Source organism: Camelus ferus, chromosome 11, assembly GCF_009834535.1.
Source record: "Camelus ferus isolate YT-003-E chromosome 11, BCGSAC_Cfer_1.0, whole genome shotgun sequence".
NCBI classification, from domain to species: domain Eukaryota; kingdom Metazoa; phylum Chordata; class Mammalia; order Artiodactyla; family Camelidae; genus Camelus; species Camelus ferus.
In genome coordinates this window covers 61,843,226-61,866,763 of record NC_045706.1, presented here as the reverse complement: position 1 = coordinate 61,866,763, position 23,538 = coordinate 61,843,226, and the positions used below count along the sequence as shown (strand labels likewise).

Here is a 23,538-nt window from a genome sequence, read left to right as displayed (position 1 = left end):
CCTATCAGCTCTGGAGGGCTCAGATCTGGTATGCATGAGAAAGAAACCTCTATTTTCTTTTACTCACTATTATTTTGAATTATCTATCACATGTGGCCACATTAATCCTAACTTATGCCAGAAGCATATTCTGGGGGCTGAAGATCCCTCCAAGAAGGCAGTGGACCCTCTTCTTGTTCCCTCCTGTCCCAGCATCAAGGAAGGTCCTGGGGCGGCCCTGGTCTTGGCCCCCCTATTTCCTGTAGTCAGTTCTGTGCCCTTTGCTTACACAGCCACACACTCCTCTCAGCTCCTGCCTCTCCTCCTGGACCTCAGGGGCTAATGTATCAGAACTTCTCTTTCCAGAGTCTGGCCCCCTGCTCCACTGCCCCCCGACCCCCACCTCCAGTCTGGAGCCTTCTTTCCTTCCAGAGCTGTAAGCCAAGAAATGCACCCATCATGTCTCACAGTCATCTGGAATCTGCTTTCCTGAAGTCCAGGGAATGTGTGGGAGCAGGTATGGCTCCCACACCCTGAGGCTCAGGGTCTCCCTGCAGCCTCTGTTCACCAACCAGGTCCTGCCTGTCGGGCAGAGCCAGGTGCAGCAGCACCTTCCCCAGTCGGTGGGCAGCTGAGTGAACACACGGCTGATACTGCCAGCGCGGGACCACATCCAGAACATGCCTGTTCCTTCCCCAGACCATCGAGGGGCCTGGGGTGGTCCTTGAAGTCGTGTCTGCTCCTCCCTGCTCTTGGCCTCGCCCTGGCCTCTCTGGGCTGTCCTCTGCTCTCGGCATAGTCAGGCTCGAGTGAGGCAATCCCTAAGACCCTCCCCTCGGTTTCCTCAACACCTACTGGGCACTCGGATGCTAAGGCCACCTGTGTTGTTCTCTGCTCTGCCCAGGTGATTTCTCCAGGTCCATGAGAGGTGTCCACAGACGTCCTTGAGTGAAAGGAACCTACAGTCCCCACCCTCCCCTTCCTCCTTCCTCTTGCAAATCCTGGGGGAGGGAAAGGTCTTTCACAGGAGACCTTCCACGCAGAGGAGGTTGACCAGCAAGCCAGCCCACCCCCGGGTTATCTGTTCCCTGTATCTTGTCTGGAATATGGGTTTGGGAAGCACTGTGTGTTCAAGACCCCTGTTGATCCCTATGGGGCCAGGATGACGCATCACCTTCTGCATGGTCTCTTGGGCTTTCCTGCCTCAGTCTGATCAACTTCAAGGCTTTGAGCAATGCCCTGAGGGTCTAATGGGAAATGAGACCCCATCTTGGCCTGGGGGAAGCTCCCCTCCCCTCTGTTCCTTAAGTGTGATGCAGTCACCATGTCACCCTCTTCGACCTGAAACTGCCCGTGAGGTAGAATCCAAACTTCTCAGCACGACCCCCTGGGCTCCATGGTTTGCCTCTGCTGCCCCTCCGGATCACTGCCCCTGAATGCCTGCATGGACCTCACGGGAGCCTCCCTGGACACCTGTGCGCATTTGTCCCCTCACCTCTGTGCAGGCTGCACTCTGGATGGGGGCCCTTCTCCCTCTCTGCCTATCAAAGTCCTACAGGTCAAACCCTCCCGACCTCCTTAATCCTCTAACAGTGCCGCCCCTGTGCCCGGCGTGGGAGGGAGCAGCCCAGACAGCTCCTGCCCTCCGGGAGCCTCACACTGGAAGCACGCCAGCTCGGCCACCTGCTCAGGGTGATGAGGACCCTCTGCTCTGTCCATCAGGCTGGCCTCACATAGTACTGGAGCCCAGTGCTGGACTGGCCACCTCTACACACACCGCCTCCTACAGCACAGTGCCTGACCCTATAGTGTGTCACCCTGCCGCTGCCCCAGACCCCAGACACTGACAGTCCAGACCCAGGAGCCCCAGTCTGGTCCCCTCCTTCCACATCTTTGAGCTCACAAAGAGCAGGCCCTGGTCCCCAGCCCAGGTGGCCACAGGAAAGTGTCCATGGCTGGCAATGGATTTGAGTGTGCAGGGACAGGTAAGGCTGACAGCTATGTACACAGCTTAGAGAAGGAGCCCAGAGGTGCCCAGCCAGCCCCTTGAAAGTCAGGAAGCTACTACCTTTGAGACACGGAGCTTCATGAGATGGGGTAAGGTGGGGAGAGCAGGGGAGAGGTGGAGACAGGGAATGGATTCCTTACCCTCTATGAGGCTCCCCACCCTGCCCCTCTCGGCTCCTGTAGAGTCCCTGCCCATGGCCATGGGGCCCGACCCTGCACTGAATGCTATTCTGGGGGTCCTCTGGGCTCGGTCTGGCTTGTGAATTCAGAGTCTGGGGAAGCCTTGGCCAGGCCTGAGTCAGATTAAGACAGGCAGAGAGGAAGGGAGAAGCGCATCAGGATGGAGGTAACAGAGCTGGAAAAGGCTTTGAGGGCTGAGCAGTAGACACCCAGACTTGTGGGTGGAGCTTATGAGTGATGCCCAGCCGCCAGGGGAAGGCGTGGGCCTGGAGGCCAGCCGAGGGGCTATGGGCAGCCCCGGTGCCACACACTTCGGCCCTGCTGGCCATGTCTCAGCGAGCTCTGAGAGCCCAGGCCTGGTATCTGCCTACGAAACAACCCTAAGGCTGTTGTGGAGTGGGCAGGCTGCAGCTCCCCAAGAAACCCACAGCAGGCTTGTCCAGCACAGAGGCTGGGGGAGCCGAGGCTTGGCACACTCCTTCCCAGCTGGGTAACTCGAAGCTGGCAGCAAAAAAGGACAGCTTCCTGAGCATCAGTGCCCCAGCCGCCTCCAAGCAGGGGAGAGAGACCCCCAAGAAGCGGCTGAGCCATCACCACTGCGGGCAGGTCGGGCAGGGCCCCGGAGCTCAGTGACGACCAGCAGGAACTGGGTCCTGGCTCATTAGACAGAGTGGAATGGGAGCAGGACAGCAGAGCTAGGATGCCAGGTGGCCTTGCAAATGAACTCCCTGCATACAAGTAGCTGATCGGTCAAATGCTGACAAGTTTATCATGTAAGGCAGAAAATGAACTGCACCTAAACTCATCCACCATGACTCTGGTCCAAATGTAATGGAAACAAACACGGGATAGTGGGCTGGAGGCACACAGCAGGAGCCGTTTGTCTTGTGACACCCTCATTGAGCACATGGAGGCTCGTTTAATGTGGTAAATCAATCTTCCTCAAGGAGCCCCTGCTTAATAGGTACAAGTCGGAGTTGAGTAATAGGAGGAGCTTGCTCTGCCACCCACGCCTGGGGAGTTGACAGCTTCGGCGATGCAGAAATTCCAGAGGCCATGAGGCCTTGGAGGACCCTGGAACTTCTGTTAGAGGTTGAAAGCGTACAAAGTGTGACTAAGGTGAGCAAAGATGAAATGAACACAGCACCTCTGCCTATGGACGGCTGCAGAACCCAGCACACCCACCTGGGGCATGCACACACATGCAGACACACACAGCCCTCTCTGGGACACTTGTCTTCTCTGGTCTATTCCCTGAGAAGTTGACCTGTGTCAGACTTCTACTGTCCTGCCTCACATGGTCCAGGGAGATGGAGGCACTGGGCCCCTTCTCAGATGCTTAGAGCTTCTAAACATTCGGCACTCTCTTCTGAGCATCTTTCTTCCCCCAGATAAAGGAACTGTATCGCCTTTTGGGAGGGAAATCTACCATCACATATCCCAGTTTCTTCTCTGACTTTTGGGGTAAATTTTATACTCCCAGATCCTAGAGGTTATGAGAATGCCAACAAAAGTAACTCTTGCCCAGTGAAACCTGGCTCTTGCAAATCAGAACTGCTTTGACTTTATTTATGAAGCCTCTTTAAAGAGCTCAAGAGGGAGGAAATTCTGCTTCCAGGGAGATCAGGTAGACTTTTCCCTATTTGCCCCACTGAAAACCCTCGACATTATATTTAAAACAAACATAAGAAAACTATGAAAGATAGAAAGAAGAAGGCAGAATGACTAGGGACCTCAGTACCCAAGAGACAGCATGATGTTAGGTTCTTTGGTTAAAATTGTGGTCTGAATTGTGTCCGCCTCCCCTCTTGAAATTCATATGTTGAAGCCCTAATCCCCTCATGTGACTGTATTTAGAGACAGGGCATTTAAAGAGTGAACTTAGGTTAAATGAGGTCATAAAGATGGGGCCCTAAACCAATATGACTGTTGTCCATTTAAGAAGAGGAAGAGATGCCAGAGTGCCTGTGCACAGAGAATAGACCAGGTGAGGATGCAGTGAGCTGGTGGCCACCTGCAAACCAGGGAGAGAGGCCTCAGGAGAAACCAGTCCTGCTAACACCTTGATCTTGGACTTCTAGCCTCCAGAACTGTGAGAAATATCCTTCAGTTGTTTGCATCACTCAGTCTGTGGTATTTTGTTATGACAGCCCCAAGAAACAAATAACTGAGTTTTCTGTTGTACTTAAAATATCCCAGACTTGAAGATGAAGTAGCTAGCAACATAAAAACACAAACAGGTATAGACAGAAAAAAGCCCAACCAAAGCTTTCTCTCTTTAGCCATAGGACCAGGTAAGGGGAAGACTAGCAAGACAGAAGACTTTTGGATAATAACCACCCTCCCCGACCCATGCCAGCAATGGCCAAGTGGGAGGCCTAGACTTCTCCATTACCAATCTGTAATGAGGCATCTCAACCTCTGGTGGTATCAGGGAAGGCATGAGGTCAGATAGAAGCTGGGGCTTCCATCTTCATTGGGTGGGAACCGCCACAGTTGCTCCCCATCACCTATAGCATCAGTAGAGACCATGTGGGGAGCTTGAATCCCTACTCCCCACTGCCAGTAACAGAAAGTATCCTCCCTGGGGTGCAATACAAGCCACACGAAGAACCTGGACTTTTCTCCCCACCTGGCTGTAACAAGGCAGCGCCTTCTCCCTTCCCCTGCTGGAGCAGTGTCAGAGGAAGCCAGCTGAAACAGAAGGTTTAAATAAGATCCAGAGTCTTGTAACATTATATGTCTAGATTTCAATAGAAAATCACTTGTCATACCAAGAAGTAGGGAAATCTCAACTTGAATGAAAAAAGGCAATCAATGGATGCCAACACTGAGATGACAGAAATGTTAGAATTATGTGATAAATATTTTAAAGTCAATCCTCAGAAAAATGCTTCAACAAGCATTTATGAACACATTTGAAACAAAATAAAAAACCCAGGTCTCAGCAAAGAAATAAAAGATATAAAGAACACTCAATGGAAATTTTAGGAATGAAAAATATAATAACCAATATAAAAAGATCAGTGAATTGGCTCAACAACACAATATGGGGGACAGAGAAAAGAATCAGTGAACTTGAAGATAAGACAGTAGAAAGTAGTCAATCTGAACAGAGAGATTAAAAACAGCGACAACAGAGCTTAAGAATCTATGGGACAAAAGATCTAACAATCATGTCATTGGAGTCTCAGAAGGAGAGGAAAAAGAGCTGGGCAGGAAAGTACTCCGAGAAATGATGATTGAAAACATCCCAAATTTGGCAAAACATAAAACCTAAAGATCCAAGAAGTTTAGTTAACTCCAAAGAGGATAAATTCAAAGAAATCCATACCAAGATATATCATAGTTAAACTTCTGAAAACTAAGGACAAAGAAGAAACTCTGAAAGCAGAGAGAGAGAAATGACACTTTGCCAATAGGGGAAAAGACAATTCAAATTACATCACATTCTCAAAAGAAACCATGAAGTCTGGAAGGAAGAGCATAACTGCGTTCAAGTGCTGAAAGAAAAGAACTGTCAACCCAGAATTTTAAATATACCAAAAAACATCCTTCAGGAAAGAAGGGGGAAGGAGGTGGGTATAGCTCAGTGGTAGAATTCATGCTTAGCATGCACGAGGACTTGGGTTCAATCCCCAGTAACTCCATTAAAAAAACAAATTGAAAAGGAAGGAAAGGTAAAGTCAAAACAGTCTCAGATAAGAAAAACTAAGAGAATTTTTCCTCAGTAGAGCTCCCCTAAAAGAATGGCTAAAAGAATTTCCCTCTAAAAAATAAAAATAAATTTAAAAAAAAGAATTTCCCTCTAAAGAAAGGAAATTATACAAAGAAAAGAACACTGGAACATCAAGAAGGAAGAAACAACAACAGAAAGAGTAAAAATATTGGTAAATAAATTTTCATTCTTTTTTGAGTTTTTAAAAATTGTTTCACTGTGGAAACAAAAATTATAACACTGCCTGATGTGGTTCTACATTTATATTAGAGAACACCTGTAAGATACTTACTATAAATGGGGGAGAATAAAGAGATATAAAGGACTGGTAAACTTTCCACATTTCACTGGGCAAAATTTCAACACTGATAAATAATGATAAATTATGTGTATATCAGGTAATACCCATGGAAACTAGATACTCTAAAAACACTATAGATAAATCAAAGCAGAATTCTAAAATATGCTCAGATAACCCATGGGAAAGTAGGAAAAAGAAAGCAAACAATCATCAAAAAACAGAAATTAAAAACAGAGAAAACGAACAAAGAAATAGAATGGCAGAGTTAAACCCCAGCTTGTCAATAATTCTGTTGACAGAAATTGATGAAGTAGACTGAAAAACACGTCTGAGCTATATTCTATCTATAAGAATCTCACATCAAATATAATTATATAAGTTGGTTGAAAGTAAAAGAAAGGAAAAATACATATCAAATAAATATTAATGAAAAGAAAGCAGGAGTAGCTATATTATTATCAGATTAAGTAAACTTCAGAGCAAAGAAAATTATGAGAGATGTTGAGGTATACTACATAAAACAAAAGGGTCAATCTATCAAGAAGACATAGCAATCTTAAATGTGTATCTACCTACCAAACATGCCACAAAATATGTGAAGCAAAAACTAACAGAACTAAAGGAAGGGTGGAGGTATAACTCAGCGGTAGAGTGTGTGCTTAGCATGCACAAGGTCCTGGGTTCAATCCCCAGTACCTCCACTAAAAAAACAAAAACAGACCTGAAGGAAGAAATAGACAAATCAGCAAGTGTATTTGGAGACTTCAACAACCCTCCCTTGATAACTGGTAGAACTACAGAAAGTCACCAAGGATACAGAACTTAACACCATCAACCAACAGGTCTAATTAATGTTTATAGAACACTTCACCCAACAACAGCAGAATGCACATTCTTTTCAAGTGCCTGTGGAACATATATGCCAAAGTCGACCATATCCTCGGTCATAAAACACCCTCAACAAATTGAAAAGAATTGAAATCTTATAAAATATGTTCTCTGACTGCTGGAATCAACATAAAAACATAACAGGAACAGTTCTAAACATTTGGAAACTAAACAACACCCTTTCAAATAATCCATGGGTCAAAGAGGAAATTTTAAAGGAAATTAAAGCAAATAAACATTGAAATGAATGAAAATAAAAATATGCCATATCAAAACTTGTGAGAGACAGCTAAAGCTTTGTTGAGAGGGAAAGGTATAGCACAAATGTTAACATTCGAAAAGAGGAAAAGACTCAAATGAATAATATAAGCTCTCACCACAAGAACCTAGGGGAAGAAAGCAAAATAAACCCAAGACAAGCAGGATGAAGGAAATAACAAAGAGCAGAAATCAATGAAATTGAAAACAGAAAAAAAAAAAAAAAGCAAGAAAATCAATGAAAAGAAAACTGACTCCCTTTAAAAAATCAATCAAACCTCTAGCAAGACTAACAAAGAAAAATAAAATAGAGAAAAGACACACTATTAGGGATAAAATAGGGATATCACTTTAGACCCTGCAGACATCAAAAGGATGATGAGGAAATACTATAAACAACTCCACAGACATAAATTTGACAACATAGATGAAATGGACCCATCCCTTGAAATGTATAAACTACCACAAGGCACCAAATATGAAACAGATAATTTGGATAGCCTTATAATTATTAAGGAAATTCTAAGTTTAAAACTCTACCTTCCCCCCAAAATTCTCCAGGCCCAGATGGTTTCATTGGAGAATTCTACCAAGCATTTAAGGAAGAATTAACACCAATCTACATAATTTCTTCCTGATAATATGAGGGGGAAATACTTCCCAACACATTTTATGAATCCAGTGTTACCCTGACACCAAAATCAGACAAAACAGTACACCACCACCACCACATGTGTGCACACATACGCACACACATACACACACACACAACAACCAACTACAGATCAATGACCCTCATGAATATAGATACAAAAACAGTTAACAATATACAAGCAAATAGAATTAAGCAACATATAGAAAGAATTATACACCATGACTAAGTGGAGCTTATTCCAGGGATTCAAATCTCGTTTAATATTTGAAAATTAATCAGTGTAATCCATCGTATTAACGGACTACAGAAAAATCACATGATTATACTGTGTTGATAGATACAGTAAAAGTATTTGACAAAATTCAACATCTATTCATGATAAAATCTCAGAAAACAAGGAAGAGGGGAACTTCCCCAACTTCATAAAGAACACCTACAAGAAAAGCCTGTAGCTAACATCAAACTTAAGGGTTACATGCTTTGCTCCTAAGATGAGGAACAAGACAAGATAACCCCTTTTACCACTGCTATTCAACATAATACTGGAAGTTCTGGCCAGGGCAATAAGGCAAGAAAAGGGAATAAAAAGGATACAAACCAGAAAGAAAAAAAAACTTTGCCTATTTTCATACGACATGATTTGTTTCTATAGAAAATCATAAGGAAGCTACAAAACAAAAGCCCTCCTAGAACTCATAAATAAGTTAGAATGTCACAAGATACAAGATAAATAGATAAAAATCAGTTGTTTTTCTGCATACCAGTGACAAACACATGAACATCAAAATTTAAGGTATAATACCATTTACAATCATGCAAAACAACTGAAATACTTCAGTGTAAATCTAACAACAACATACAGGACTTGTATACTGAAACTACAAAACACTAACGCAAAAAAAAAAAAAAATCAAAGATGATCCAAGTGAATGGAGAAATATACCATGTTAATGCATTGGAAGACTCAGTATGATGAAGATGCTGTTTATCCCCAAATTTATATACAGGCTTAACACAGCTCCCAACAAAATCCCAGCAAGACTTTTTGCAGATATAGACAAGATTACTCTAAAATCTACAAGAAAAGGCAAAAGAACTAGAATAACTAAAACAATCTGGAAAAAGAATAAAATTAGAGGAATCAGGGTAGCCAAGTTCAACACTATTATATAGCTACACAGCCATGAATGTGTGGTATTGGCAGAAAGATGAACACACATATCAATGGAAAAGAATAGAAAACCTCAGAACAGACCCACATAAATATGCCCAATTGATTTTGACAAAGGTGTGAAAGTCATTCAATGGAGGAAGGATGGTCTTTTCAACAAATGTTGTTGAAGGAATTGAACACTCATAGCCACTCCCTGCCAAAAAAAAAAAAAAAAAAAGCTTGGATAAAGATCTCACATCTTATAGAAAATTAATTCAAAATGGATTGTCAACTTAAATGTGCAATGTAATATTATAAAACTTTTAGAAAAAATACAGAAAAAAAATCATCTTTGGGATCAAGGGCTGGGCAAAGAATTCTTATACTTGGCACCAAATGCATGGTCATAAAAGGAAAAATTGATAAATTGGACTTCATCAAAACTAAAAGCATTTGCTCAGTGAAATACCCTGTTAAGAAGATGAAAAGACAAACTACAGATTAGGATAAATTATAAAATCACATATTCAATAAAAGGTTGGTAACATATATTAAAACAACTCTCAGAACTCACAGTGAAAATACAAAAACAAAAACAAAAAAAACCCAAACCCAAACCCCAAACAATCCAGTTAGAAAATGAGCAAAAGACATGAAATGATATTTCACCAAAGATGAGACATAGATGGAAAATTAGCACATGGAAAGATATTCAGCATCATTAGAGAAATGTAAATTACAACTGCAATAATCTATCATCTATCAGAAGGTTAAATCAAAAAGAAAAATTGTGACAACCCCAAATGCTGGTGAGGATGCACAGAAACTGGATCACTCCTATGTTGCTGATGGGAATGTAAAATGGTACACTCTGGAAAACATTTTAGCAGCTTCTTAAAAAACTGAGCATGCAGATATCATGTGACCTAGCAATTTCATTCCAAAGCATTTTTCCTGAAATGCAAAAGTATGATCACACAAAAACCTATGCATATACGTTCGTAATAGCTTTATTTGTAACAGCCAAAAAGTAAAAACAATTCAGATGTCCTTCAATGGGTGAATGATTACATCACTCATTATAATGCATCCACATCATGGAATATATAAAAAGGAGTGCACTATTCACACATGCAACAACTTGGATGACTCTCCAGAGAATTATCTCAGAAGGTTACATACGGCATGATTCCATTTATATAGCATTCTTGAAACAATAACATTATAGAAATAAAGAATAGACTAATGGCTGCTAAGGGTTAAGAAGGGATGGGGCTGGGAGGGAAGTGAGTGTGGCTGTGAGGGAACAAGAGGGATCCCTGTGGGGATGGAAATGTTCTGTACCTTGACTCTATCAATGTCAATGCCCTGGCTGTATATGAAATTTGTAAGCTGTTACTCCTGAGGGGAGGGTGGGGGGCGAGGAAAGCTACAAGTGAGTGTATTTCCTAAAAGTGTGCGTGCAGCTACAATTAACTCCAAATAAGTTTAATTTAATTTTTAAAAAAGAACTCAAGAGCCAACAATTGCTCTTTCTTCTGGGTTCTAACCACCCTTCCCACAAAAGCAGATTTAAAGAGCTACCATACTTCCAGAATTAGGGGAGGGGCGATGAGCAGAAAGGGCAGTAGATACCAAAAAAAAAAAAACCCTCCAAAAGCACCTCTCAGCTGCCTTGTAACCAAATATCATTATGCTGCCTATGAAACAGAAAGTGAGGGCGAAATGGAAGAGAGCTGTCTGGAATGTGTGCACACAGAGCATGTGGTTCTTGGGGAATCTGGGGGAGGCACAAGAGCCCCCCAGAGTCAATAAGGGGTTAGGGCTCCACACAAGGACTGCAGGGTATTCAGTCAGGGGCCGCGGGCCACTGTCACTGACCACAGGGGCGGTGCCCATCCACAGGTGTCTATTTTCAGTTCACCAGATTTTTCAAGAGAGGCTGTGGGCTTGCACAGAACATCCCCAGAGTGTTTTCCCAAATCTAATAAGAATTTTCCCTTAGTGAACACCTCTGTGCACCAGGCGCCAGGGCACCCTGCTCTGTAGCCCCTCCGTGTCCCCTCGGTCCTATCCACGGGATGGGGCTGCCGTCTGCAAATCCTAGCCTAGGAAACCAGGCTCCAGGGGACAGCAGTGGGGGGCAGGTCAAGCCCAGGCCTCTCGCCTTGGACCACATGCCTCTGCCTGTCTGGATGCTCTCACCCGGAAAAGCCTTCATGCTTCCACAGCGGGAGGGAGGGATCAGCCCCAAGAAAAGAAACAGCATTCAGCCTCAAGAGCCCAGGAGGTATTTCTGGGCCAATTAAATCAGAAAGGCCATTCCTGCTAATGTGTAATTGGTTTTAAAATCAGCAGACTTGCCTACCTCTGGATGACAATATTTAAATAGCAAAATGCCCCAGCCCGAGTGGTTCTTGTAAACCACGACCAGGGAGGCCTGCTGCAGACACAGCCACCTTCTGTCAGCTCCCTCCTTGAAAGCAGTGGCTCAGCTCTAATTGGCTGCTGGGGATAAATATTTACGAAACCGAGTAAACGGAGGCATCTGCCTCCAAGGTCTGTTGGCAGGATCTCCACGGTGGGCGGCACCCGGGAAAGCCAGCGGGCTGGGGCTGGGGAGGGGGTGGTCTCCGAGCTGGTTATCTTTTTTTCCTACAAATTGACAAGCGCTGTAGTCTTCCAGACTCAGAGCTGAATGTCTAATTAAATTTCCAGACCAGGATAACGCTGTTGGCTCCTCCTGGGTTCGGGAAGGTCATAGCTTTGCGCGGAGCAGGGAGGGAGGTCCTGAGAGGACGCATGTGCCCCTCCCACAGCCCAAATCCCACCCCTGCCTGCCGGGACCCCACAGATCTCAGACTGGGGTGACAGATGCCCCTGACTCAGTTCTGGCTCCACCACTGACCACTTCAACCCGTGGGAGACACAGCCACTCTGCGCTGTTGGGATGGAATCTCCACCTCATGGCTGTTATGAAGACCTACAGCAACAAGGGACAGAAAGTGTCCAGGACAGGGCCCAGCACCAAGGGGAAATGCCATGCACAGTAGCCGCTAATATCTGAGTAAGTGGGTCCCAACCTGGGCTACACATGAGGGTGCTTTAAGAATGCAGATTCTTTGGCATCACTCTGGTCCCACTGGAAAATCACCAGGATTCAGGAATCTGATTGGGGGAAGCTTTGTAAGGAGCTTCCTAGGTGATCTGGATGTCGTTGGCCAGTCCCAGTCACACTGACCTCGACCCATGTGGGTTTAGCTTCAAGTCCCATTTGGCACAGGGAGCCCTCCTGAGCTGTAACACCCGGAGGGCTGAGGCCCCCAAATTCCTACAGGCCCCCAAATTCCTACAGGACTCCCGCCAGAGACCCTTGGGTTTTATCCTGCCCACTCTTGTCCTAATGATTCTGCACACTCTGCTCTCCCCGGCAAGATGGCAGGCCTCAGGGACAGTGATGGTCCTAATAGGTCTTGTAGCCCCCCAGGAGGGCACCTGGCATTGGCTGTGGGTGATCAGGCTGCCGTAGTGATGACAACACACACACTCATCCCGCACCGTGTTCTTAGTGAGCTCTGGTGAGAAGGGCTGTTTGAAGGGCTGTGGGGCTGTGGGGCACAGGGCACAGAGGAAGGGCATGGGCTCAGCCACAGACAGCTGGCTGGTGCGCTGGGCCATGCTGGCGGTTACTGGACCTCTGTGACCTCCACTTTCTCAATGCATGGCAGCCTGGGTGCTCACAGAGGGAGCCATCCTGGTTGGGGGATGGGGCACCGTTGGAGATAAGGGACCATCTCTGAAGGAGAGAGGGTTGATGAAATCAACATCTCCTCTGGTTCTCAGGTGACCCTATGAGGATTCAGGGGTAGCTTTTGTCTGAGCTCAGGCTTTTGGGTCCAGATCTCCACCAGGACCAGTGGAGCTCACCTTGGACAATGTTGGTCTGGGCCCAGTACCCACAGATTCTGGTCTCTGTCCAGGTTCCAGGAAGGGAGGCGAAGTCCTTGGGACTTCAGTTGAGATACCCTAGAAAGCTCAACCCATTTGATGGTGTTAATTGTGCTACTGCTGTGAGCCAGAAAGACCCACAGCCTCACAACCACAGCCAGCGGCTACTCCTAGAACCAGGAGAGAGAGGCTTCCAGAGGTTAGGGATTTGAGAGCATCATTTGCAGTGGTGACCACCAGCCTTGGGTCTCTCCTGGGCCTCCCATCCCTGGATGCTCCCGTGTCCCTTGTGTGGACTCAGCCCTCACCCTCTCCTTTCCTCCTTGCGTAACCCCTCAAGGTGCCTGACCCACTGGTCCCTTGCACTGTTAACCTCTTTTGAAAGTGCTGGGTTCACCTCCTGCCTCAATTGGAGGGTGGCTCCCTGAGGACTCAACTTCCCTGCCTCCCTCCTCCTAGGAAACTGAGTTTCCTTTTCACTCATCCCAGCACCAGGTCGGAGGGTGGTGCCCCGCTCCCTGTTCCCTCTCCTACACAACCCCCCCTGCCCGTTCCCTTTGGAGCTGCAACTGTTAGATTTTCATCCCCCATCACTTCACCCTCCTTGCTGCTGTGCTCCACTGACTTCCTCACAAGCACCCACCCTGAGGATCTTGGACCCTGGCTCACCTTCCTCCCCCACCATCACCACTCCGATCATCACTCCGGTAACTTAAACATCCTTATGCGTGATGCACACGCATCCTCCTCTCACCACCTCCACCTGATAGTGTAACCTCAGCGCCCACTCCCACAATCACATCCGGGCAGGAACCGACCCCGTCTGAAGTCTCAGTCCAAGCATCCCGCACTCTGACCACACCCTTGACTTCTGGTTCACACGCTCTGTTGCCTCCCACTGCAACACGTCTCACCTCTCCGACACCTCCAAAACCCGTCGGCCCCACTGCCTGTTTCTGCTGTCACCCATCTCTTTCTTTCGCTTCCCTCCAGGTATGGCGTCTAGATTTTTGTTTGTTTGTTTGTTGCTGTAGGGGGTGATAATTAGGTTTATTTATTTAATAGGGGTACTGGGGATTGAGCCCAGGACCTCAGGCGCGCTATGCACGTGCTCTCCTTCTGAGCTATACCCTCCCCCTTCCTGTTCTGGGCTGAGCTGTGTCCCCTCAAAATTCCTAAGTTGAATTCCTAACCTGCTCTACCTCAGAATGGGGCTGTGTTTGGAGATGGGTCTTTTTAGAGTTAAACTAAAATGAGGCCACTAGAGTGGGCCCAAATCCAGCATGATGACTGGTGTCCTTATCAGAAGAGGAGATGAGGACACTGACATCTGCACACACAGAGGGAGGATGATGTGGGGACACAGGGAGAAGACAGCCATCTATGAGCCAAGAAGAGAGGACCCAGAGGACACCCATCCTGTTGACACCCAGATCTTGGACGTCTAGCTTCCAGACCATGAGACAATAAACGGCTGATGTTCAGGCCAGCCAGTCTGCAGTACATTGTCATGGTAACCCGAGGGGACTCATGCACCTCCTGACCCAGTTTAGTTTCCAACGTTGTAACCTGACCCCTGCACAGTCCCCCCTTGCCACCTCCCTTGTGCTCGCCAACCTTGGCTGAACTTGGTAACCCATCTTCTCTTTGCCTAAACCTCAGGACCAGAACACTGTGGTGGTGGTGGTGGGGGGGGGGGGAGTGGATTGCCAAACAACGGTGATTAGCTTCTTCTAAAATGTATCACCCCAAGCCCTCAAATATGAGCTCAACACAGTCCAGAAATCTTACCAAGTTTCCTGAGCAAGTTGTCTTTCCCACTTTCCAAGAGGCTATTTCGTGTCTTCTCTTCTGTCTCTAGCATCCCACCTGGACCCCTCTAGGCACATGGCCGTGGCTCTGCTGATCTGAGACCAGAAACCACCAGTGGGGAACCTCCTCATGTTCCTGCCACCGCAGCTACATCCCCGAGAACCTTGGGCCCAGGTTTCCGTCTTCCTTGTACCAACCAAAGGCCTCTTAGTCTCTGGGTTCCATCTCCTTTTGCCTTTGTAAGAATTCCAGTCCTCCATTTATCCTCTCTCCTCGTTAACAGTTTCACTTACTGGGTTACTTCCTTGCACTTGCCTCTCCTTCTAAGGACACTTCTCTTGACCCCCATCCTCTTCCAACAACTCCCATTTCTCTGCCCCTTCTGGTACCAAAATATCTGAAAAGAACCATCCATACTTCCTGATTCTACTCAGTGACCATCTCATCAACAATTACTTCCAGCTCTTGGATCACTTCCATCAGCATACAACCATTCACCCTTCCTACTACTCCAGTCTGACTTTTGTGGAGATCACAGATGACTTGGGGTTGCTAAGCCCAGAGTCCCCTCTCTGACCTGCTCTTCTGCGAGCTCTCAGTAGAATTCCACATGGTTGGTGGCTCACTCTTTCCCTCTTAGATCTTTGTGATTCATCTCCTGGTTTCTTCTTGACTTCACAGGCTGCTCTTTTTCAGTCCCCTTTGCATCTTTCTCTCCCTGACCTCTGAGGCCCCCTTCTTCTGTTTCTAGATGATGTCATCCAGGTCCAGGGCTTTAAATATCGCTTCTGTGCTGACGGCTCTCAAATTTATATCTCTGTCCTGACCTCTCCCTTGAGCTCCAGACGCATAGATCTAACTTGACATCTCCACTTAGATGACTCAAGGCACCTCAACCTTAACATACTTGGAAAGGACTTCACCATTCTGTAGCCATTTCAGTGAATGGTACCACCATTTACTTGGTTGCTAACATCAAAAACCTAAGAATCGTTTTCATTCCTCTTTTCTTTATTGTCGCTTTGATTTTGAAATATATCTAGACCCCACCCATGTCTTTCCACCTTCAGTCCCAACTCTAGCCCAAGCTGCCTTAATCTTTCACTTTTATGCTGAAGTCGTCTCCTTAAGGATTTCCCCGTGTCCCTTCCGTGGGAGAAGGTGCTCCAGGGAGGAGGGCTCCGTGAAGGACGGGCTTCCCGCTGTGCAGATGACACAGTCAGTGCTAACTGGATGAATTAGATTTACAAAGGGAAGGAGTATGTGGCCCCCCCACTTCTCTCTTCTGAGAGAAGTACTTCCCTCAGAAACAGCACTTCCATTCAAAAGGCCAGATCAAGTGTCATTAGCAAATTAATTCTGATTAGCGCAGCCCAGGCACTCAGCCCCCAAGGCGATCCTGCTCAGTCCTGCAGGGAGATGGCTTGGGCCTGGCCTGCTAATAGAGTGGGAACCGTACCGGAAGCCTAGGCGATTATTCTGATGCCTGTCTCTGTCCCTGGAGGGGAGAAGAGTGGGATTGGATTACACCATGGTCTCCTGAGGGAATTAACTCACTTTCAAATGGTAAGTTATTAATTGCCCCACTTGGCAGTTAGGTCCAGGGGAACAGGGTCAACACTTACTCCTCCCTGTGGCCTGTACATCCTCTGATTTAGGGCCAAGCATTTGAAGATGCCCAATAATTGAATACAAGTATAATTCATTGGTAAATGGGAAATATGTCTGGGGCCCAGGATCCTTCGGAACCCTTCATTCTTTGACTTGACAAATGCCCTACTGTGTTTGGCACAGCAGATTCAGAAGTTCAACCAGATAAGGCCCCAGTTCTCCTGGACCTTATATACGGTGCTGGGGAGGGAGGCAGGTAATCAGAAGGAATCAAACAAATGAAAAGCTGACGTCAGAGAGTGAGAAATAGTCAAGATGAGAAAACAGGACGAGGAGACAGAGTGGACTAGGGGTGGGAGGGTTTTCCAAGGAGGGCCTACGGTGGGGCACCTGGGCTGAGTTCTGGGTGGTGCGAGGAGCCAGCCAGCCCTGGGGGAGGAACTTCGCAGGAAGAGGGATGGGCCTGTTGCCAGAGAGCCAAGCCCCACCAACTAATTCTCCTATTATGTCCAGCATGACCATCTTTGCTGGCCAGACTGCTCTCCCCATGGTCCTGGGCAGGGCAGAGATGGCCCTGCTGGGGTGGTCGGCTTTGCCCACAGTCGGTCTGCCTGCCTGGATGCTGTCCATCTTTTCTGCCCCTTTCACTCATGTCACAAGGCTCTGTTCAACTCCCACCTCTTCCTACAAAGCCTTTCAAAAGCCTCCCAATTGGAAAGGCTCCATCCCCTCTCTGAAGTCCTGGAGCATTTATTTGACACCTGCTGTCTCTATTGCCTTACATGGGTAGACACTGTATTACTAGGGACTTGAATCTGCTTCCCCATATGCCCTCTCTCCCCTGTTCCAATCAAGGTGGCTGCTCAGGGCAAAGGGCTTCATCCTCTCTGTCGCTTACACTCCCCAGGCCTGGCCCAGGTCCTCAGCTTACAGACCCTCAGGGAGTCCGAATGGACCCCTGACTGCATGAAAGCCTGAGTGGCAGATGGATGATCACAGAAGTCTCACCTTTCATCCAGGAATTCTCTAATGTAGGCAAGAAAGTAAGGCTCTTCTGCCAGTTCCTGAGAATAGGGCTTGCTTTGGATTTGAAAGTAATTTCCAGAAGGATGATTTGAGAACGTTAAGACTTCTACTGGATTTCTTATGGGAATACTTGGAAACTTTCCTAAGAGCAGCAGTCAGAAGGATAAAGTTAACTTGAAGATGAAGACTTCTAGGACCAAGAAATCAGGTGAAGGAGGTGGGCAACCACCGTCTCCGATGGGCTCCATCCCCAACCAACCCCCAACTGACAGCTCTCCTAGTGACTCAGACCCCTGAGTACCATCCCTGCCCACCAGTAAAACACAGTTGCTTCATTGCAGCCCCAGCTCAAAACCTTCCCTCCCTTAATATTCCCGGACATCCTCGGATTCCAGTTCTACTCAGCCTCACCCAGAACGCTAGCACGTTGTCAGATGAATAGGAGGGTTACAAAAGGTGCCTTCACCTTCAAGGGACCTCGGGCGACAGCAGGACCTGCCATGGGTCCTGGGTTGGAGGGAGGCCTGAGAGTCCCGTGCTATGGCAAATGGCAATGAGGCATGATGCCCGACCCTGGAGGAAGGGAGGCGATGGGCGTGAGGATGCGAGATGAGCGTGGAGACGCGCTGGGCACTGCTGCTGACCTTTCACGAGGACTGTCCTGGCCTCAGCCCACTCGCTCCTCCCGTCTGACGTCAGTAGGCCGATTGGAGGCAAGCGTTCATCCTCGTTGGAAGCCATTTTGACTATCTTTCTCAACTGAGTGAACAGATCCCCCTCACTGAGACGGCGGAAATTAATGACAACATCCAAGACAAAGAACTGTGGGGGAAACAGGTCAAACACGTCACTCAGGGCAGCCGGCCCAAGGCATCAGGCCTTCCCTGAGCCTTCACATGGGAGGGAGAAGGACAGAGGAGGCTCAGGCCCACGGTTCCCAGGGTATGTCATGGTTCTGAAGAGGCCATTCACAGTTTGGGAACCAGCTCAACACAGTAGACTGTGCTGGACTCCATGCTGCCCCAAGTCAAAGCAGGCCAGATTAAACTTAGCTAAAGAAAGCTTTTTTCTGTAGCTCTTAGTTGACCATTAAAACCACTATGTGTTGGGGGGAATTGAGTAGAAATTGGTACAACTGCGGTTGGAGGGCAGTGTCCATCAAAACTTAAACTGTGCATCCCCTGTGACTCAGTCACTCTTATAAATACATACTTTGGCCTAAGGCTTAGACAACCATGTACTCTTGTGCCCTGGGAGACAGCTAAAGGAATGTACCAGCCTTATTTGCAAAAGCAAAATGGCAGACAGAGCCGAAATGTTCTCAGGAGGACCTGAGCTGCAGGGCATGGAGTGTAGGCTTGTGACATTGCCAGTAGGGAAATGGCTAAGTAAAACTTGGACTTGTCCAGTGCATGTCTACCCAGCAGTTTAAAGGGATGAACCAGTTCTAGCTAGAACGAAGGGGATACATCTCACACATACTGGTGAGTGGAGGGGGAAAAAAAAGCAAGCCAGCCAATAATATGTAGAGGAAGGTTAAAATAGAAAAAACACACCAAAATGCTCTACGCATGTGTGTGCACCTATACACGTGTGCCTGCATGTGCTTTGTATGTAAGGCAGGCGAGCTGTCATTCGATAGCTTTGAAGCTAGAGACGTGGGCGTTATATTAAGAGTTTTATTCCTAGTCCCAGGTCAAGATCCCTTCTCAGCTGGCTTGACGTGAGTACCTGGTCCCAAGTGGCCTGGTTCAGAGCAGGAGCCCTGAGAGAGTGTTCCCCGAAGGGATGGATACTGTGTGGTGTGGGGGCTGGGGATGCTGGGTTTGACTTTGAAATGAAGATGGAGAGAGGTTCTTGTTTTCGTGGCCAGCCAGGTGTCAGGTGGGCTTTGAACCTGGGAACAGCCACCCTCAGATGGCAGACTTAGGGCTTCTGACTTAGACAGGAAATGTCAAATGACCCGAAGGAGAAAACACTGTATAGCAAGTATCAGGGGAGTTCCTGGGGTGGGTGTCAAACTTGGGTTTTAACACAAAACTGAAACAGCTTTTTGTCAGATGGAACATTTATGTCGAGCCTTAATAAAGAGAATATACTGTGTCTGGCGGGCACTGGTGAGGGGTTAGGAGTCCTCATGCTCAGCCTGTCCCCTGGGCCCCCACAGACCCTTGTTGGAACCTCTGGAACGCAGTCAGAGGACCTGAGCTGCAGGGGGTGGAGTGTGGGCTTGTGACATTGGCAGACCCAGGAGTCCTTCTCACCCTTGGACAAGCCACTTAACCTAAGTCTCGTCTCCTCATCTGTCAAGTGGAAATTCCAAGGTCCCCACTGCAGGGTCACCGTAGGATCAGATGGGATGAATGTAAGTATGGAGCCCACACCGAGGTCCCGTCCATCAGTCTGTAAGCTGTCCATCTGTCCGTCTGTCCGTGTGTGGTCTCCAGGAAGGCCACGGCCTGGGTGACTGCATGCGGAAGGGCTGAGGACATGCGGGTCTCATTAATGACCTTGAGTCCATCCAAGGTGGCTCTCTGGACCTGACCTGGCTGGTCAGGGCTAAAAATGGGAACCCACTGAAGGCATTCTCAATGGACAATTTTCGTTCTTAAAACCCAACCAGTGGAGAGAAACGAGACTGGGAATCCCTGCCAAGCTCACCATGTGAGGGGGCTGAGCACCTTGGAGAAGCAGGAATGAACACCCAGGTGCGCGCGCCCCTCCCCGAGCCCAAGAGGCTGCAGCAGCGGGGGACGGCTTACCTGGTTGCGGCAGGCCACGATGACGTGCTCGGGCTCGGGCATGACACTGCTCCTCTGGGCCACCAGCGTGTCCTGGGTGTGGCCGGGGAGCCGGTAGGAGGAGAAAAGCCCGTAATATTGCTTCATGCAGAGCGGCTGCCCAGACAGCTGGCCCTTGGCGCAGTCAGTGGGGATGGAGTGGCTGGAGGGGGTGGGCCAGGAGGGAGACAGGGAATCAGAGCTGGTTCTATTGTAACTTTTTTTTTCTTTACATTAGGGTTCACTCTTGATGTTGTACAGTTCTGGTTCTATTATAACTTGAGCAGGCCAAGCAGGGCACAGACCCCAAAACTGCATTACCATGGCCACCTGCAAGCTCGAGTCCCCACTCTTTAAAGTAGTGGAACTCCGCATTTCCAGGGCCCAGGGGGACCCTCAGGGTGTTCTCCGGCCTCCGTCAGTCTCCCTCACCCCTGCCTCATGGACTCCATGTGCGCATGTGCGGGTCTGGCCATTTTCACCCTCTGCTCTGCTTAATGCTGATCGGTGCTTGGTGTGACCTCACCCCGACCCCTGCGCTCAATTAACATGTTTCAAAAACTCCCTCCACTCTTTCAAGAGCCTACTCCTTCATCACCTCTTCTAGAAGCCTCCTCTGAGTTCAAGGCAGAAAGCTTTCTTTCTCCTGTGGTCTCAGCATGTCTCGTGTTTTCCCTCCTCCATCCACGTCTTCCTCCTCCTCCTCCCCTACTTTCTCCTTCTCCTCCTCCTTTTTCTCTCTTGCTTTCTCTTTTTCCCTCTGTCCTTCTTCCATCTCCACCCCCTTCTTCCTCTTCCCCCGTTTTCTTCTCTCTCTTTCTTTCTACCTGTCTGTCTCTTTCCCCGCTTCCTTCCTTCCTTCCACCCTTTCAGCCAACAAATGTTCTGAGCACCCTCTTGAGCCAGGCAATGGGATCCGGGGATCCAGGGATCCAGCTGCAAACAAGACATGAGTTTCCTGTTCTAATGGGGTGCAGATCCTGGGGTACATCGGTGGGTCAAAGACAATAAGCAGGTAGGGAGACAGGGTGATGAGACAGTGATGGTAGGGCAGGAGGAGTGGCCAGGACAACCTCACTGAGAACCAGACCATGAGCCCGAGCTAAGCCCTGAGGGCAAGAGGCAGCCAGGAGGTGAGCTGGGGTGGAACGAGGACGAGGCAGAACCGGATAGAGTGTCTCATGGCCCTGCTGCTCCAAGTGTGGGAGTCAGAATGAACTGTAATGACCAACCCAGGACAGGGTGAGCATGGGACTCCTGAGGGAGCTTTCAGAAACTTGCAACCATCTGACAGAGGAAGTTTGTGTGTGTTGAATCTGACAGTGAAACAAATGGTCTCGTATGTTGTATGGGTGTGCCATTTTCTGTGAATTCATTTTTATCGTGTTTTATATACATTTTACTAAATAAAAAAATATTGGCCCTTCACCATAGATGGTTTGAGGAGCACCTGTCCAAGGAAAAAGGAAGCCAGTGGGTTGAAGTGAGTAGAGAGACGGCCAGAGAGGTGGGGGAGACTCGTGGGCCTCGTTGGCAATGGGAAGGTGGTGCCAGTTCATCCTCAGGGCAGTGAAAACCCCGGAGGGTGAAAGGGCTCAGGGGCATGATTTGATCTGTTTTGCTTCTGCAATGGCCGTGGTTCTGTGTGGTGAATGGGGGGAAACTGGTCACAGGAAGAAGCAGGGAGGAGGCTGTGGGTACCAGGAGGGAGGTGGGAGGAGGTGGGGGGTGGTGTGGGGATGGGCTCTGCAGGGAGAGCATCTCACCTGAGCACAGACTCAGACTCAAGGGAGACAAACACTATGGGCAACTTATTATTTCCATTTGACAGACAGGGGACTAGAACTAGGAGTGATTCCTCTCACTCAAGATCAACAGACCCTGTGTGTGGGTGTCTGAATTCAGACTCAGGTCTGCTGACCCCAGGGCCCAAGCCCTGAACCACTCTGCGTTTTGGGTCTGGGGGCCTGCCCCCTCCTCTCCAGAGGAAACCGCCCTACCCTGGAGGGGCTGAGGTCTGAGCCTCTGCTCCAAGGCTGGGTAAGACTGAGTTGGATCAAGTTAAAAAGTGAGCAAGTTTGCCCCTGTGCCTTCCTCACTCTGCCAACTGGCTGTGTGACTGTGGACAAGCCCCTTAACCTCTCTGAGCCTCAGCTTCTCTGTGCAGTGGACACTGCTTTGGGACTTTCTCTGTTTCTAGCATCTGATGCCCTACTGTCACCTGCCTCTGGGCACCCTGTATCCCCATGCCTTCTCGCTCTCCCTGCTGGTCCTGAGCACCTGCTGCTTTCCTCCTAAAATCAGTGATCACCTACTGTGCTTGTGCAGCTCTCTCCATCTGTCTGGACACTGGTGTGTCCACTGAGTCAGCTCATCTGTTTCTCAAGCTTGATGAGGCTGAGGAAACAGGTTCAGATGGGAGAGACCATTCCCTGCAAGTAGTGAGGAGCGAGGCTGAGCGCCACCATCACCTTGCTCCAACAACTTTTCCTTCTCCACCTTTTGATGTGTTCTCTAGATTCTTGACAACACTGATTCCTGGCTTGTGTGTATCCACTGGGGATGGAGGGAGCAGGGGCATTTTAAAGAGATCAAGGAGTGCTTACCCCAGGAAAAGTAACTAGGAGAGGCTGGGCCAGCTGGGGTAAAGGTCATTCTGATGCTAGGGAAGTGTGTGTGTGTATGTGTGTGTGTGTGTGCGTGCTGGGGAGAGGGGTTGTTGGCTCTGCCACACAGAGCTGGAGAAGGACAAGGTCCTTGCCCTCTGGAAGCTCCTTGTCTAGTGTGGTGGGGAGTCGGATGAATCAACAGACTGTGCCAGAACAGGGCACAACCCGTCCCAGGCTGGGCCCAAGCTTACCTGTCCAGAAGGGCCTTGTAGCTGAGCACACCGGAGATGAGATTGGCTGCAAACCTGCAGAGAGAGATGAGACCTTAGTTTCTTCTCTCCGGGGCCCAGGCTCCCTCCCTTCTTCCTTCCTTCCTTCTCTCTTCTTCTCTCTCCCCTTCCCTCTCCCTCTCCCTCCCACCTCCTCTCCCGGGCTCTCCCAAACTCATGCCCTGCCCACTACCCCAGCCACCTGGCCTTGGTGATGCGCTAATCAGATGGAATTCCTGCTGCCCCCCCACCCCCCCACGCTGTCAGCTTCGAAAAGCTTGGGATAAAAATGGTCCAGAGGAGAGAACTTGGGGGAGAAAAGGAACCTAGAAGGTGGATGAAGA

The 23,538-nt window shown here is 48.3% G+C and overlaps 1 protein-coding gene across 2 annotated transcripts in view; it reads right to left on the bottom strand.

The window, feature by feature from the left end:
- The window catches only part of CHAT (choline O-acetyltransferase), a 53,457-nt gene that overhangs the window by 21,871 nt on the left and 8,048 nt on the right, over positions 1-23,538 (bottom strand). For both annotated transcript variants that reach the window (XM_032491680.1, XM_006188774.3), the window contains exons 6-8: positions 23,177-23,230; positions 20,299-20,479; positions 18,181-18,358 (exon numbers count right to left, since the gene is read on the bottom strand). In XM_032491680.1, the coding sequence (XP_032347571.1) occupies positions 18,181-18,358; positions 20,299-20,479; positions 23,177-23,230 (413 nt within the window). The remainder of the gene's footprint in view (positions 1-18,180; positions 18,359-20,298; positions 20,480-23,176; positions 23,231-23,538) is intronic.